General features: G+C 53.9%; 1 protein-coding gene across 1 annotated transcript in view; it reads left to right on the top strand.

Moving 5' to 3' along the window:
- LOC142022559 (carbonic anhydrase 15-like) overlaps positions 1–12,509 on the top strand; it is a 33,234-nt gene extending 20,725 nt beyond the window's left edge. Inside the window, exons 5-8 of the mRNA XM_075012540.1 lie at positions 2,700–2,792; positions 6,144–6,210; positions 7,578–7,744; positions 10,370–12,509. Of these exons, the coding sequence (XP_074868641.1) occupies positions 2,700–2,792; positions 6,144–6,210; positions 7,578–7,744; positions 10,370–10,585 (543 nt within the window). The 3' untranslated portion in view covers positions 10,586–12,509. The remainder of the gene's footprint in view (positions 1–2,699; positions 2,793–6,143; positions 6,211–7,577; positions 7,745–10,369) is intronic.
- Positions 12,510–17,332: the final 4,823 nt, after the last annotated feature.

Here is a 17,332-nt window from a genome sequence, read left to right as displayed (position 1 = left end):
GTTTAGTTTAGAAAAGCAAGGATTTAGAGAGGACATCGTAGTGGTTTTCAAGTACCTCAAAGAGGGTTATAAGGAGGAGGGAGAAAAATTGTTCTCCTGGGCCTCTGAGGATAGGACAAGGAGCAATAGGCTTTAAACTGCAGAAAGGGAGGTTTAGGTTGGACGTTAGGAAAATCTTCGTTGTCAGGGTGGTTAAACACTGGAATAAATTGCCTCGGGAACTTGTGAGATCTCCATCACAGGGGATATTTAAGAGCAGGTTAGATCAACATTTATCAGGGGTAATCTAGACGGTGCCTGGCCCTGCCAAGATTGCAGGGGATTGGATTTGATCACCTGTTGAGGTCTCTTCCAGTTCTAGTATTCTGTAATTCTAAGCTGGTCCTTGCTGGAGTCTGTCCCACAAATGGGGCATGTGATCGTGCAGCAACGGAGATTGTTGGGGGTGTGTATTCGGAATATATTGGGCAGGGGGCCAACAGTTTCTGTGGGCCCCTGGGCAAGATGCCGGGAAGGGCCCAGTCCTGTTCCCCTGGAAGGGGTGGGGCCTTGGGTGAAAGGGACATCCCTGGCTCAGCAACACCTGGCGTTCAGCTCTGGGACCCCCCCAGCCCTCAGAGCTGTGTAGAGCAGCATTTGGCAGTGATTTAAAGGGCCTGGGACTCCAACTGCCACCGCTGCCAGAGTAGTAGCAGCAGCAGCGGCTGGGATCACTGGGCCCCTGGGGCAGTTGCTCCTTTTGCCCTCCCCACCCCCCCCATCAGCAGGCCTGTTGTTAGGTCTGGTGACCTTTTCCTTAAGGCAAGTGTTTTCTCCCCCTCGGCACAAGGTGCCCAATCTGCTCTGAGCTATCGGGTGATTAAAAATCCCACCATCAAACTGTCTGACCTGGGCTAACTCTGCCAAGGGCTTAAAGACACCGGCGTGCGGCTGTTTGCACCACTCCCCCTTACCAAGAGGAGGGATTAGCGCTGCTGAGACTCTCCGAAAGGGCAGATTTGGATCCCAGCAGCCTCCGTCCAGCTCTTTATGTGCCGGTGACAACTCGCTTGCTTGAGCTCATGACAAACAGGGTACTGTGCGCTGGGCAGTGGTCGTTTTTAGACTGTCCTTTGAAACGGGGGGTCCTGTCTGCCGATCACCGAGTCACTAGGATCTCTTAAGAGTAAAGATGGCCCTTGTGCCGTGGGCTGAACTCTCTCTTCTCCCTGGATTGTGCAGCATTGGTGCCGTGTGCTCCATCTACCCCGGAAAAGCCTTGTTCAGTGCTCTGTGTGTGTGTTTATGTACGTAACATGGGGAATCAACACAGTGTGGATGGATGGATGGATTCTGTCAATGGCTTTGCTGTCTTCTGTGATGAAAGCCACATATGTGTGTGACTGTCTAGGAAGGAGCACTGCAGAAAGGGACTTAGGGGTTCTTGTGGGCAACAAGCTAAATGTGAGTCAATAGTGTGATCTCGTTGCCAAAAAAACAAACGTGGTTCTGGGATATATTAACAGGAGTGTTGTGAGAAAGACACCAGAAGTCGTTCTTCCGCTCTACTCAGTGCTTATGAGGCCTCAGTTGGAGTATTGCGTCCAGTTCTGGGCACTGCATGTCAAGGAAGAGGTGGAGATGTCGGAAAAGGTCTAGAGAAGAGCAACAAGAATGATGGAAGGTCTAGAGAACGTGAGCTATGAGGGAAGACTGAAAGAACTGGGCTTGTTTAGTTTAGGAAAGAGAAGATTTAGAGGGGACATCATAGTGGTTTTAAAGTACCTCAAAGAGAGTTACAAAGAGGAGGGAGAAATATTGTTCTCCTTGCCCTCTGAGGATAGGAGAAGGAGCAATGGGCTTAAACTGCAGCACGGGAGGTTTAGATTAGAGATTAGGAAAAACTTCATAACTGTGAGGGTGGTTAACACTGGAATAAGTCACCTAGGGAGGTTGTGGAATATCCATCTCTGGAGATATTTGAGAGCAGGTTAGATAGGCGCCTATTGGGGATGATCTAGATGGTGTTTGGCCCTGCCCAGAGGGCAGGGATCTGGACTCAATGACCTCTTGAGGTTCCTTCTAGTTCTAGTGTTCTATGATTCTATCCATTGTAGCTCAGAGACAGCACCAGAGTGAGAAGAATCAATGAGCCTTCATGCCCCCCCTTACTGCATAGCCCCTTGGAGGAGCAGCCCTGCCAGAAGTTCCTCCTCCTTGCCTTTTCATTCCCTTTGGAGATAAAACAGGCTGATGCTTACCAGGGGAGTGTAGAAAAGGGGGCTGTTTACTCCCGGAATGCAGCACTTCGTGGAAGGTGTCCAACGGGCTGCATGAATGAACACTTGTGTCTCTGCAGCATGGGTGGCCAGGGTCTACCCGGCTGCCATTGCAGGTACCCTCCTATTGGCTGACGGAATGAGCTTTTAATGCTGCCTTACAACACTGAGGGCCTGTTTCTGCTGTGCACTGAGCCCCTTTCTGGCACTCTGAGTGTGGAAAGAGGCCGCAGACTGAGTGCGACTGATATCGGAGGGGCGTGAAGGGCCCTAGTGTTATCGCTGTGGGTGCCCACTGTTAAGGAGCAGTGTGGGCCATTTGCTACTAAGGGTGCTGCGAACAGAGATCTGAGTCTATTTGCTGTCCCTGTGACTGATGGGTAAAATAGCACAATGGCCTGGACCGGGTCTCACCCTCCTTCTGTCTCTCCTCCTCTTTAGCTGCACCTTGTGCACATGAACACCAAGTACAAAACCTTCAAGGAGGCCAAAGGGCATCCGGACGGGCTGGCTGTCCTGGGCTTCATGTTCAAGGTACGTCCACAATTCCCCACCCCGGCTTGTGCTTTCACTGCAAGTATCCTCTGAGGTAGCCTGAGCAGGCAGCAGAGAATAATCTACATTCTAGGCCCTTTAATAAGTGAAAATCCCCTTGTTGGAGACCCCTCCCTGTGCCGTATTAAACTCTGGCCATCCTGTCAGTAGACTGTACCACTGGCACCAGCCTAGAGCGAGAACCTCTGTGTCAGGCTGAGGCAGCCAGCAGGTGCACTGGGTCTAAAAACCCTTCACCAGTGCCAGGGCTGCCAAGCTCCCGAGTAGCCACCACCAGAAATAGCATTTGGCCTCCAGCACTGATGGGGACACTCCTGCAGCACAGGTGCGGTGCCCCAGGGTCTCATTGCCACTGTTCAGGTGTGCCTGCAAGGCCTGTCTGTGGCTCACTTCAGAGTCGCTGCGTTCACTGTAACGACCGATTCATTCACCATGGAACTGCTGCACCGAGTGCCAAGGAGCAAGGCAAGGTGCAGCCCTCTGTGCTTGGTGTGTCGAGTGGAACGCAGCAGTGAAATGTTTGAAATTCACCCCCAACAGAAAAATAACCCAAGAACACGAACCTTCAGCACAGAGCAGAAATCACCACTGAGCTGAACTGCAGCTCAGCCAAATGTTGGCACCTTGAGGTAGTCACAGGGGTCCCTGTTTTTAGAAAGCAAGCGGACGAATGTGTATTTTACCATGGCCAGACGCCCCCTGCTCTCCCACTCACTCTTTGCTGCTGTCACTCAATGGGAGCTGCCGTGGACGCAGCGACAGTCTCATTTCTTTCAAAGGCTGCTCCGTCCCAAGAGCTGCTCCAGCGCCAGGCCACTTAACGTGTGGAAAGGTACAGACTTCCATTTCGGAAAGCATTCACCTTCTGGCTGTCTTTGCAGCTCCTAAGAACCGTGTGCTCTTTGCTGCCGTGTGACATGCCCAAGAGTGAAAATGACCTTGAATGCATAGAGAGGGATCAGATGCCATCTTGGTGTGAGATGGACCCTCGTGGTCATTTTCTTCCAGAAAAAAGACTTGAATGCATCTTACCCTTTTCTGGGCTGCAAGTAATGTTCCAGGCTCAGTACAGCTCTTAACCCTGCAGGAGCATGATACGTTTTGGTCCATTAATTACATAAGTTGTTTTCCATACACAGAGGAACAATGCCCTGTAGTCTAAATTACTTCTGAGCTGTGGTTAAGAGGAAGCAAAAAACAAGAAAGAACAAAACTGAAATCTGCGGGAGAGAGCGCAGTGTGGGCGTCTCTTCTGCAGCTGAGTGGAGCCCAGCAAGTTTCTAGAAATTTACAGGTGGGGTGCACGAGACAAAAGCCTTCTGCATTGCCAAGTGTGCCGTAACAGAGGCCGTCAGCTGGTCAGAATGCTGTCTCTTACAAAACATTTTGCAACCCTTAAAGGATACTATTGAAAGACTAAACGCAGAACTTACGTTCTGGGCGGTGGTAGCTGAGCTGGAAAGTTATAGGTTTGAGAGATTAACGTTGCACGTGGGGAAGTGGTTTCATCACCTGCTCACCTGGCTATGACCTGTGCAAAGTTAGGGTGGCTGGCATCTGGGTTGCATTGTAAACAGCTCTCGCCAGTAGAGGTGAACAGTGAGAGCTGAGTCAGACTTTTTTCAGTGAGTTATATGATATCCCCCTCCTGACAATGGGGTTAGCAGCTGAGGCTTCAAACACCTGCACACCCCATTGAAAACAGCTTTCCTCCCAGCCCATTATGCTGCTTATGAAAGACAGTTGCATGCAAAAGCTTAAAGGTTCTGGGAAGCTTCAGCTTCAAAACACTGATGTGTTAGTGGTCCAGAGTAGCACAGCCTCATTTCCCTGGAATGAGGGTGTGTGTAAGATGAAAGGGAAGAGGAAAGGTAACCAAATGTTTATGTAATGTGACTGCGCTTGGACAGCTGCCTCTGTTCTCTCCAAGGGAAGAAGCCCAAGCCTGGGAAAAAGTCTTATTAAAAAGACTCAACCTTGCATTTCTATCATGCTTTCTATGGACGGACTGCAAAGTGCTTTGAATTACTAGTGATGGGCTATTATTCCTAGTTTATAGGCAGGGAAACAGAGGCACTGAGGAACAATGTGATTTGCCCAAGTTCACCCAGTAAACTGAGGTAGCGAAAGAGAAGTAGAATCCAGGTTGGTTGACTTGCAGGCCTGTGCTGTTCTCCATGGGCCTTGCTGACTTGCTGCCTTCGTTTTGAGCCCACGGGATTTGGCTGGACAGCAGGTGCCCGCAGGACCGCTACTGTCCACCCCCCTCTCCCGTGCCTCTGTGCTGGGAGCTGTGACCCCATCGTGTACTGGTGAGCTGAAAACCAGCTTCACGTCTCAATATGGTTAACCCAGCCACTTTCCAGGCAGCATGACAGGATGGGAACTTCGTGTCTACTGAGGGCCCCCTGCGGCACCTAGATTGCTCTTTGCTGGGATAGGAGTCCCATTCTGGTCACAAGACCAAACCAATCGCAGGGTGTTGTCTGGTGCAGTGACCTCACCCACCTTGAAGAGATACTTATGACCTAGCAATCCAAGATTGGTTTTGTCCTGTCCTATCTGATCATAGCCTTCCTCTGGCTTTGTTTGCAAAGGCTGGCCACAGGAGCGTTCCCTCTGCGAGCTGTCGCTCAAAACCAAACCAAATCTGGGCAATTTAGAAATACCCCCCATATTCTGCTGTTGATCAGGGCAGAGAAATGGCATGTTGTCCGACAGCTCCAGCAGGCAGCAGGAAACACGGCTTGATGCCCAAACTTTCTTTTGTGCCACATCCCTTGCAGAACAGCGGCTCCGCATTGGCGCGGTGTAGGGAGCGGAAGTGAAAGCGACACCGTGTGTAGAGAAAGCTTTAAAGCTCCCTCACGTGGGAGCTGTCATTCAGGATCCCACAGCATGTTTCATAACAGGTGGGTGTTAACTTCAGTGCTGGGGCCAAATTCCCACCCGGTATTGACATCTGCACCTGTAGGAGGCGTTATTCACCGCTGGGTAGAGTAGATGAGCGTCTCGGCCTTGCAAGCAGCTGCATTTCTGTGAAGGCGGATGTGAACCAATGGCATAGGTCACTCGTTCGTTTGTAAGCACTTTGGAGCCTTTGAGACTAGCAGGTGGCCTGGAAATAAAAATCTCCATCGTTGGCCAAGGTGGGGAAGCGCAGCATAGGCATCCGTGTCCAGACACCCACCGCTTGCCATGAAAGCCACAAACGCACCTCAGCTCCGCAGGGCTTTGCTCTCGAGCGGACCCATTTTGACCTATCTTGTAAATAGAACCCTGGAGATCTGCCCTTGGTGGGTGGTTCATTCTCCCCTGTTATGCTTGCAGGTGTCGAACGCTGATAACTCCAACTACAATACCATTGTAGCTGGCTTGAAGAACATTTCCCATGCAGGTGAGTCCTCTGCGCTTCTGTCTTCTCCACTCCAGGGCAGGCAGAATGGAGAATGAGAAGAACCCAGAAGCAGGAGGGAGGAAGCTGTGCAGGGTCCCCCGTCACTGGTTTCAAGGCCGTTTGACTCGTTTCCATGCCACAGTGTAACGGGGTCGTTCCCAGTGAGCTAACGCAACGTGTGTTATTGCCGTCGATATACATGGCCCACGTGTTGTCGAATGCAAGGATGTGCTGCTGTGTGTTGTGAGCAAGACACGAGAAGTCATTCTCCCGCTCTACTCTGTGCTGGTTAGGCCTCAGCTGGAGTATTGTGTCCAGTTCTGGGCACCGCGGTTCAGGAAGGATGTGGAGAAATTGGAGAGGGTCCAGAGGAGAGCAACGAGAATGATCAAAGGGCTAGAGAACATGACCTATGAAGAAAGGCTGAAAGAATTGGGCTTGTTTAGTTTGGAAAGAGAAGATTGAGGGGGGACATGATAGCAGTTTTCAGGTATCTAAAAGGGTGTCATAAGGCAGAGGGAGGGAACTTGTTCTTCCTTGCCTCTGAGGATAGAACAAGAGGCAATGGACTTAAATTGCAGCAGGAGAGGCTCAGGTTGGACATTAGGAAAAAGTTCCTAACTGTCAGGGTGGTCAAACACTGGAACGAATTGCCAAGGGAGGTGGCAGAATCTCCATCACTGGAGATATTTAGGAAGAGGTTAGATAGATGGCTTTCAGGGATGGTCTAGAAAGTGCTTGGTCCTGGCATGGGGGCAGGGGGCTGGACTCAATGGCCTCTCGAGGTCCCTTCCAGTCCTACTCTTCTATGATTCTATGTGCACAGCTGTTTTTGACACCCAGTGGTGCTGAGCATCCTGGGACCCGTGTGTAACCCGTACACCTGTTACGTGTGGTCCTGCTACATAGGGCAGTGCACCTAGAGTACTTACAAAGGAAAAAGAATGCATCTCTGCTGCAGCTTTAGCTGCGAGCCAGCTGGTTTTTAGCCCAAACTGGAGAGGCTCCTGCACGGAGCTCCAGAGGTCCCAGGTTCGAGTCCGCCTGTGGGCGGTTGCACATGCGTTGTGGGGAAAGCCTGGACCCCAGGGTCACTTTGGGGTTATCTGAGCCAGTGACCTGTGTTGGGTTCTCGTCTGACACCCGACACTCTCCTGCCGTGTGCTCACGCAGTACTTTATGGGGCTGCCAATCAAAGCCGGGATGCTGCTGTTCCACTAGGCAGTCTAGCAGCAGTGGGGGTGGCAAAGGGCACAAGGTGGGGTGGTCGGTGCTCGCTGGAACTTCGGAAACGTCGGCCTTTGTACACCGCTCACCCTGGCTGGGTTTTTCTGACGATGGTTGTTCGGTCTCTCTTCCTCCCGAAGGCGATTTTGTGGAATTAGCATCCACGTTTTGCTTGTACAACCTCCTTCCCAGCGTGTCCCAGCTGTCCAAATACTACCGCTACCATGGGTCCCTGACCACCCCTGACTGCGCGGAGGCTGTCGTCTGGACGCTGTTTGAGGAGCCCATCCCTATCAGCCAGGCTCAGGTAAAACCGCAGCGTGGCTCTGCTGTAATTACGTCACCGGTGAATCCGGCAGAGGGGCGTCGGTATGCGGAGTTCCGTCCCGATCGCTGCTCCCGGGCGGCTCTTAGGGAGCAGGTCTGCGCCCGCTGCAGCACCGAGTCGAGTGCCTCAGCTGGGAAGTGGCAGGCTGCAGCGGAGTAGCTGGGCTCGCTAACAGCCCCTCCTGAGGGGCGCACACAGCAATTTCAAGTACCTGTGCTCTCCAGGGGAGTAGCCTGCATCCAAGCAGCACAGGGTTCCCACTTCGGAGCTGGGGCATCTCCCTCTGGGGACAGGACCCCACACCGTTCCCATGTCGGGGCTGACAGTGGGGAGTCGAGCTCCCTCCTCCAGGCCTGTCCTTTGAAAATAAGAACCCGGAGGTGCCCTGGCTGTGGTCTGAGATTCGTGGTGTTTGTGGGTAGTGAGCGGTTGTCAGCGTACCAAATGGTCCGTGTGTGTGCTGTGTCCACAGAAGGTGTCTGTTACAGCACTCAGTTGTGTGGCTCACGCTTCTGTTCAGGGTCCATCCCTTGTCTGCCCCATCCCATGCCATCCTCTCCCACCGCCCATTGTACCTCTTCCCCAAGAAATGGGGCCTGGAAGGTGGGCCACTGGGGGTCTGGTGCGGGGCGGCAGCAGCAGGGGTCAGCCGTCCACATTCGCTGTGGTGCTGGGGAGCTGCAGAAGGTGGAACAAGCCAACAGCCTACTGCTTCTCCAGCCTGGCATGTCCCAGCTGAATCGCTCGACTTCACTGTGGCGGTGGGAAACGTAGCGCCTTGGCCTCGGCTCACTCCCCTCCGCTCCCTCGTGTCCTGCATTGCTCGGGGCAGCGGAGCAGGCTGGGACCAGGGTTGGCTGACTCTGCTTTCTGCTGCTGATGCGGGAGTATGAGGGCAAAGCAGGCTACTGGGTGGCCCCACTTCCTGCATCTCCTGACACCACAGACAGGGCAGGAGGCCTGACCCTTCTGCCAGCCCCAGGACACCTAGAGCCCCATGGCTGACATCAATATGCAGTCCGTAGGATGGTTGAGGTGGCTGCTGCAGGGCCCCCCAAAGCATGGGACATGGGATGGCTTCTCTGAACCGCCCTAAGACCAGGTGGCTGTTTCTAGTTCTGGAGGCCTGAGGTCATTTTCACTAGCGCTCTTTTCCGCCAGAAGGGGTGCACAGTTGTCTTGCCTCTTTGATGGGATGACTGTGGTCCCATCGTGTGCCTGAAGCAGCCACTTTTTCTTCTCTCTACTTTGGGCTGAAACAATAATAAATCACTGACAACTAGTTTTCCAGCAACTTAATCAATCATGACCAGCAGGCAGCATTAAAAAATCATACACGGGTCGCGCATACTGCCTGCCAGCAGCTGGCAACGGGAACAAATTAACTAAGCCAGGCAGTAAATCAGAGCAACAGAAAAGCTGTTCTTCACCCCCAGACTCTCTCCAACGCATTCTTGTCACTTTCCCCCTGTCCCCCTTCTGAACAATGTGGCGATCAGGTAGCAGACAGTTCCCAAAGTGACTCGTTTGCTGCAAAAGTTGTTCAGAGCAAATATTTCAGCCAGTCCCCTCCTCGGGCCCGTGGGCAAAGGTTTGTGGGCAGTGGTAGCTCATGATTACACGCTGGTTCCTTTTCCTGCTTCCTTCTCTCAAAGCTGAGTGCTGCTTTGCCAACCCACCTTCCCAGAGGCAGTCGTGCACGTTTCGTTGAGCCTCAGAAATAATGAGATTCCAGTAATCCCTCCATGTACGCAGAGGTTGCATTCTGGGCAACCTCCATGTAAATCAAATTTCACGTAAATCGGGGAGGCGTTGGGGGAGTGGGAAGCTTGGGGAAGTGTGTGGGGGCGGGGCGGGGGCAGCCACATGGCCCCGGCTTCCCCCAGCTGCAGGTCACACAGTTGCTGGGGAGCCTGGCGCACAGACAACTGCTTGCAGTGCCAGTTCTCCCAGCTGGAAGAATTAGCGCTGCAAACAGTCTGTCTGTCAGCCTCAAGAGTCAGGCTGCTGCCCCGACAGGAGCTGTTTCCCTGCTCCTGTCAGCGACGGCAGTGGGACTCAGAGCTCCCGCTCCTGTCAGGGGTGGCAATTGCATTAACCCAGGACACGCGCGTATCTCGCAGGTTTACTGTACCTTAAAACTCATGAGATTTTCAAAACAAAACCTCTTGGGTTCAGTGTATTAGTTTCTACATTGCTTGGTTCATGTGGATCCTGTTTTTAAGGGTTCCTCCATAGCTGTGAGGACTAGATTTAAACTTTGCTTGCATTAAAAAAAAAAAATAAATTTCTCCTGGGATCACTTGACTGCAGGAGGTGGGTCTTTAAGGAAATTGAAGTATGAGGAGCCTTGTCCGAGAATGAGTAACCCTGAGTCACAGGGAAATGTTGGTGTTTTCTGTGTCTGCCAGGGCTCCAATTTAGCAAAGCATGTGCTTAACTAGAAATATGTGTTTAAGTCCAGCCCTGTTAAAGAAAGCACTTAAACATGTATTTAAAGATGAGCACGTGCTTAAAATCTTTGCAGATTCAGAGGCCTGAAAAGTATTTTGACGGCAAATAATTAAATGGCTCGAAATCTCTGTTTGTCTCCCACCTCTGCAGCTGAATGCGTTTATCAACACGCTTCATTTCTCGGCCAATGGCACGGCTCCGGGGAAAATGACCGACAACTTTCGACCACCACAGCCTCTCAAGAATCGGAAAGTCTATGCATCCAAAGACGCTGCCATCAGCTGCAGCTCCGTACCCAGCGCCAGCCACGTGCTCTTGCTTCTGCTTTTGGCCTTCCCGGTTTTTCACTTCTCAGTTCCTCTCTAAAGACCCCTCCTCTGACTCTTCCTTCTTTGTCGAGAATGATTTGTGATTATTTCATGATGACTTTGTATCAGGGCTTCCACACTGGGATCGTTTTCTAGCCACTGGGCTGGGAACAAGGAATGAGATAAAAGCGGTTTGGCAGCGGTTGCATGAGAAGGGCCATGCTGGTGCCAAAGGCCTGAGAGGGAATGAAGAGAACATGCAATTCTCAAGTGACCAGTCGCCACCACTGTCCAGTCCCACAATCTGCTAGTCAGAGAATTAGGGACACCCAGAGTAGGGGGTAGCATCCTTCACAGTTTTGGCTTATAACCCTGGATGGATGCGGACCCGCCCACAGGGGCCTGGCACTTGGAGCAGCAGCAGCAGTAGCCTGGTGCTCATGGCCCCTTTGAAACGTCATGGGAATGTTACTCCACCACTCTGCATGGCTTCTGAGGGGAAGGAGCGCTAAGGACTCCTGGCCCTTGGCTTCGCCCCTTCTGCCTGAGGCTCTGCCTCTTTGGGGGCATGGAGCCGGGCTCCCCCACAGCTTGCCCCTGGGCCCGTGGTGGCTGTTGGCCCCATTAGATGGACCTGTCCTTCCTGAAGGTCTCCAGTTTTCCTTTGAGCCCATTTATCCTTTTGACCTTCACAACATTTCCTGTGGATGAGTTGCACTGGTTGACTGTGTGTGGTGTGAAGAAGCCCTTCCCAATGTTTGTGTTAAACCTGCTTCCTATTTCATTTCTTTGGGTGACCTCTGGTTCTTGTGTAATGTGAAGGGATAAATGACACTTCTGCCTTCACTTTCTCCACACCATTCCTGACTTTCTTTATCTTATCATACCCCTCCTTAGTTGTCTCCCTTCTAAGCGGAACAATCCCGGGCTTTTAATACCTCTTCATATAGAAGCTGTTCCATAGCCTGGATCGTTTTTGTTGCCATTCTCCGTACCTCTTCTCATTCTGAAAAGAACATGTTTTGAGATGGGGTGACCAGATCTACACCAATAGTCCAGTTCTGGGCATGCTATGGATTTATACAGCATCATTATGAAATTGTCTGTCTGTGTTGCTATCCATCCTTTTTAAAATGTTCCCTAACGTTCTGCTTGCTTTTTTTTTGACTCCTGCTGCACAGTAAGTAGCTATGTTCAGAACGCTATCCACAGGAACTCGGCAAGATCTTTCTTGAGTGCTAACAGCTAATTTAGACCCCGTCATTTTATAGGTAGAGTTGGGAGTTGTTTTTCAGTGTGTATTTCTTTGCCTGTATCAATGCTGAAGTTCATCCGCTAGCTTGTTGCCTTGTCATGAGGTTTTGTGAGGTCCCTGTGTAACTCATCACAGTCTTCTTTGGGCTTAACTATCCTGAAGATTTTTGAATTGTCTGTAAACTTTACCAGTTCACTGTGGACCTCTTTTTCCAGATCATCTATAAATATGTTGATCAGCACTGGGCCTAGCACACACTCTGGAGGGAACCCTGCTATTTAATTTTCTTCACTGTGAAAACTGACTGTTCACTCCTTCCCCATGTTTCCTAACTTTTAACCAGTTACGGATCCATAAGAGGACTTTGCGTCTTATCCCATGACTGTGTACTTTGCATAAGAGCCAATGTGTATGGGAGACCAAAGGAAACAGGAGAGTTTTTCGATTTAAAAAATAATAATGAAGACCTCGATTCGGCAAACACTTCCATTTAAACTTCAGAAACAAGGACTCCGATTGAACTTTCATTCCTCTCATCTTAAAATGAAGCACCACCGTTGCAGCATTGGAAGGGCACATCCACTCCTAGCATAGCTACGAATGTGACTCCATTGGCTTTGCCAGCTGTACTGCATATGGAATGCCTGATGTGACATTTCTCTCAGATGAGAAGTATTTAAATGATGTCAAAATACACTTGTAATAAATCTAGGATTCTTACATCTTGGGTCAGAATCACCTGCCTTTTTGTTGGTTTCCCATTGATACGTGGTGTATATCCATGCCATCTTGCCCAGGGGTAAAGAGAGGGGGAGTTTGCCTCATTTGTATAGTCGAAGGTGGGGATGTTTCCATTAGGAGGTGAAATTGGCAATACAAGTCAGGTTTACTCTTGGGTGTGATTTTGTTTAGTGCATGCAAAGTTTTGGTTCCCTGAACACCATAGAAACAAACCACTGCAGAAAACCTTGCTTAGAAATCCTCGTGTCTGCCCCAGCAATGAGTTCTGTGCCCAGCAAGCCCCTGTCTCTCCCTGGCATTGCTTCTCCAGGCTTCCTTGCCTCTCCCATACACAGGCAGAAAAACCAATGTTCTGTTTTCCATGTTTGCAACAGGGAAACTGTTCAGCCTGCACGATTCAGTTCTGACCTGCCTCATGCCTTGTGTGGTCCTTCCGTTTTCTGTTAGTGTCTCTTTGATTTAAATTGGATTAATTGCCCCCTCCTTTGAGTCTGTATAGCTACGTCTGCATGGGGATGTGACATTGAAATAGCCTATTTCGATGAATAGCGTCTACACGTCCTCCAGGGCTGGTGCCGTCGACGTTCAACGTCAACGTTGGGCAGCACTACATCGAAGTAGGTGCTGCAGGGGAGCGTCTACACACCAAAGCGGCCCACATAGAAAAAAGGGTGCCAGGAACAGCTGCAGACAGGGTCACAGGGTGGACTAGCACTTCTGGGGCAACAGCAAGCTGCTCCCTTAAAGGGCCCCTCCCAGACACACGCAGGCTGCACAGCACGCAGTCTGCAGAGCCACACGCATGCACACCCCGTGGAAGCAGCATGGACCCCCAGCAGCAGCAGCAGCCAGAGTCCCACACACCCGCCCCTGCAGGAGCAGTGCTTGCCCTGCTCAGTGCCATGCAGGAGGCAGCTGATCATCTTTTATTTGTGGAAGAGGAACTGCCCCCAGGGGATGAGGAAGCAGCCCCAGACCTTGCTGCCCTCCCAGGCCCGCCCCCCCGCCGCACACGCCGCCGGCTGTGGAGCTACCCCACGAGCATGGACTGGTGGGAGCGGCTGGTGCTCGGCGAGTGGGACAATGACCGCTGGCTCCAGAATTTCCGGATGAGCCGGCAGACATTCCTGGAGCTCTGCCAGTGGCTCACCCCTGCCTTACGGCACCAGGACACCTCCATGCGACGTGCCCTCACCGTCGAGAAATGGGTCGGCATCGCTGTCTGGAAGCTGGCCACTCCAGACAGCTACTGATCCGTAGGGCAGCAGTTCGGTGTGGGCAAGGCCACTGTCAGGGCTGTCCTCATGGAGGTAAGAGGACCTGGGGTGGGGGGGAGCCCTCGGGGGAGCCCGGGGGTGGAGGGCCAGACACACCCTGCACACCCCTCACTGGTGCTCTTTCATGTCCTTCCCCTGCAGGTCGTCCGCACAATCAATGCCCTGCTCCTCCACAGGCTCGTGCGGCTTGGGGACCAGGATGCTGCCATCATGGGGTTTGCCAGCCTGGGCTTCCCAAATTGCTTTGGGGCTCTGGATGGGACCCATATCTCCATCCGTGCCCCGGAGCACAGCGGAGGACGCTTCTTGAATAGGAAGGGATACCATTCGGTGGTCCTCCAGGCCTTGGTGGACAGCCGGGGCCGTTTCCTGGACATTTGTCGGCTGGCCTGGCAGCACCCATGACGCCCTGGTTTTCAGAAATTCAGGCCTGTGCCACCAGCTGGAGGCAGGGACCTACATCCCCCAGTGGGAGATCCCTGTGGGGGACACCACCATGCCCCTCTGCATCGTCGCAGATGCGGCGTACCCCCTCCGGCCCTGGCTCATGCACCCTTACACAGGCCATGTCACAGCCAGCCAGGAGCGGTTCAACACGCGCTTGAACCATGCGTGCCAGGTGGTTGAGCGCACTTTCGGCCGCCTCAAAGGGTGCTGGAGGTGTCTCCTCACCCGCCTGGATGCAGGCCTCACCAACATCCCCCAGGTTGTGGGCGCGTGCAACGCACTCCACAACCTGGTGGAGAGCAAAGGAGAGGCCTTCTTCCAGGGCTGGGCTGTGGAGGCTGGCAGGGCCGACGTCCAGCCACCCGCTGCCCCCAGTTGCCAGGTCGACCCTGAGGGGATCCAGGTACGGGAGGCCCTGCGGGCCTGTTTTGACCAGGCTGCGGGGTGAATGCTGGCAGGGCCAGCTGTGGGTGAGCCACCCACTGCACCCCCCCATCCTCCACAAGACACCCTGACCCCACACCACAGAGAACCCGAGAGCACCCCCGCCCCGCACTTTTCTTTGAAATGAATGGAAATGTTGTTTCAAACCAAACAGTGCAACCTCTTATTATTAACACAGAAGAAAAGGGGGGAACTATTTACATGGCGGGGCAGCTACCAAAACAGGGGTCCAACAAAAACTATGTACAAATGGGGGATATGTACAAAGGACGGGGGGGCCATGTCCTCGGCCCCGCACCCTATTGTCCAGTGCCCGGTGTTGGGGGGCGCGACCCTCGTCTCGGCTGGAGCCCTGGTCGAGGCTGGGTGGGGGCCGGGAGAACCGGCAAATATGGCCGGCCGGTGTCCGCAGGCCCCAGGTCCCCCTCGGTGGCAGACGGTGGAGGGACAGCAGGCGGAGCGGCGGGTGGCGCGGCGGGCGGCACGGTGGCGGGGCCAGGTGTTGCGCTATACGCTCGAAGGTGCACATGAAAGCCCCCCAAGCCTCCTGGCGCCAGGCCAGCACTCGCTCTTGGAGCTCTAGCCGTTGCTCCGACACCTCCAGCTGACGCCAGAGGGTCGCGAGCAGCTGGGGGTCTGTGGCCATCCGCGGGTGGCTCCTCCGTCGGCCTCGTCCTGGCACTGGTCAGTGCTCTGCCGAGGGGCTGGCCTGCTGGGATGGCCCCGGTGGGCTCTCCGGGACCACAGATGCCTCGCCGGCGCTCTCCGGTCCCTCCGATGGTACAGCTGCAGAACACAGGGGAAGAAGAGTGGAGACAGCTGTTAGTGTGGGCCGTGGCCCTTGTCCCCCCACCCCTCTGCTGCTGGTTCCCCAGCCCCGTCCCCTGGAGATGCTGCTGCTGCTGCTGATAGGTGTCCCCCTTCCCCCATGGGGGACCCTAGGTTCCGCTCCCCCCATCCCCAGGGATGGGGCATGGCACTGTCCTGCTGGGGGGCAGGGGCTGATGCACTCTTCTGAGGGACATGCCACTGCTGTCCTTGGGGCCATGGTCATCCGGGCATGTGGAGGGCCCTGGGCATGTCTCTTGTCCCTGCCCCTTAACCCCGGGGGTGTGCACCGGGGGGTGGGGTACGTACCTGACGGTCCGCTCCCATGGTCGGGGGACACCCTCTGGGCAGACGCCCTGCTGGAGCTGCAGGACGGGAGGGCGATGCAGAGCCCCCCGTTACTAGAGGAGTCCCCCTCCACCTTCTCCGGCATCCCAGGGGTGGGCTCCTGGGGGGGCCCCTGGGGTGCGGGGCTTGCCTCCGGGGCGGACTCCGTCTCCGGGACCTGCTGGGGCTCATCAGCCCTGAGCTCCCTGTAAAAGGGGAAGTGGCGGGGGCAGCCCCAAATCGGCTGGCCGCATCCTGGGCCCGGGCATAACCCTGCCGCAGCTCCTTAACCTTACTCCTGACGTGGTCAGGAGTGCGGGCAGGGTGACCCCGGGCAGCCAGGCCCTCGGCCAGCTGAGCGAACGCATCCGCGTTCCGCCTCTTGCTCCCCATTACCTGGAGCACCTCCTCCTCGCCCCAGAGCCCCAGCAGGTCCCGGATCTCCACCCCGCTGCCTCTTCCCTGCCTGGCCGCCAGCCAGCCTGGGAGCCCTGGCTCCCCTTGCGGGGGGTGCCCTGGGGGCGCTTGGGAGGCTGGCTGGCTGCCATCAGTGCAGGGAGGTGTGTTGCTGCTTCTGCGAGACGTGCAGGCTGAGCACATGGCAGTGCTGCTGCCTGCACGCGCTCTCAGCTTCCTGCACAGGAACTTAGGGGGCGGGGAGCTTTAAGGGGCTGCTGCACGCAGCAACCATAGAGCTCAGGGGCTGGAGAGAGCGTCTCTCAACCCCTCAGCTGATGGCCGCCATGGCAGACCCCGCTATTTCCATGTTGCGGGACGCAGATCGTCTACACATGCCCTACTTTGATGTTCAACGTCGAAGTAGGGCGCTATTCCCGTCTCCTGTTGGGGATAGCGACTTCGACGTCTCGCCGCCTTACGTCGATTTCAACTTCGAAGTAGCCGGCTTGTGTAGACGTGTCTTATGGCACTTAGTGTACCACCTTGGGCCCCGCCCACCAAACGGGCCTCACTGTCCATGTACTGTCTTGGGCCCCACCCACCAACTGGGCCTCGCTGTCAGCCTGCCCCCTTGGGCCTTGCAAACTCTTTGGCGCAGCCCTGATTGATGAAATGGAACTGCAAAACAGCTGAGACCCATGAGTCAATGAGGAAGCATGAGCAACACCATCTGTAGAGGGTCTGTAGCCTCAGGATTGCTCCTGCAGGATGTTCCCCCTGGGCTAAGTGCTTTCCAAGACTGATGGAACATGAGACACGGAGTTGTAGGGCCTGATTTCTCCTCTTGTTTACACTAAAACTCTACTGACTAAATTGGAGTCTCTCAATTCCTGCTGTGTCAGTGAGAGGGGAACTTGGCCTTTTGTTAAGGCGCTGCTGGGAGTATAACACAAATTGTCCATAGACTCATTAGAATTCAAGGGCTGGAAGGGACCTCAGGAGGTCATCTAGTCCAGCCCCCTGCCTAAAGCACGATCAACCCCAACTAAATCATCCCAGCCAGGACTACATCAAGCCGTGACTTAAA

Source organism: Carettochelys insculpta, chromosome 18 (assembly GCF_033958435.1).
Source record: "Carettochelys insculpta isolate YL-2023 chromosome 18, ASM3395843v1, whole genome shotgun sequence".
NCBI lineage: Eukaryota > Metazoa > Chordata > Testudines > Carettochelyidae > Carettochelys > Carettochelys insculpta.
The sequence above is the reverse complement of the archived record's forward strand: the minus strand, read 5'-3'. Positions and strand labels throughout refer to the sequence as shown.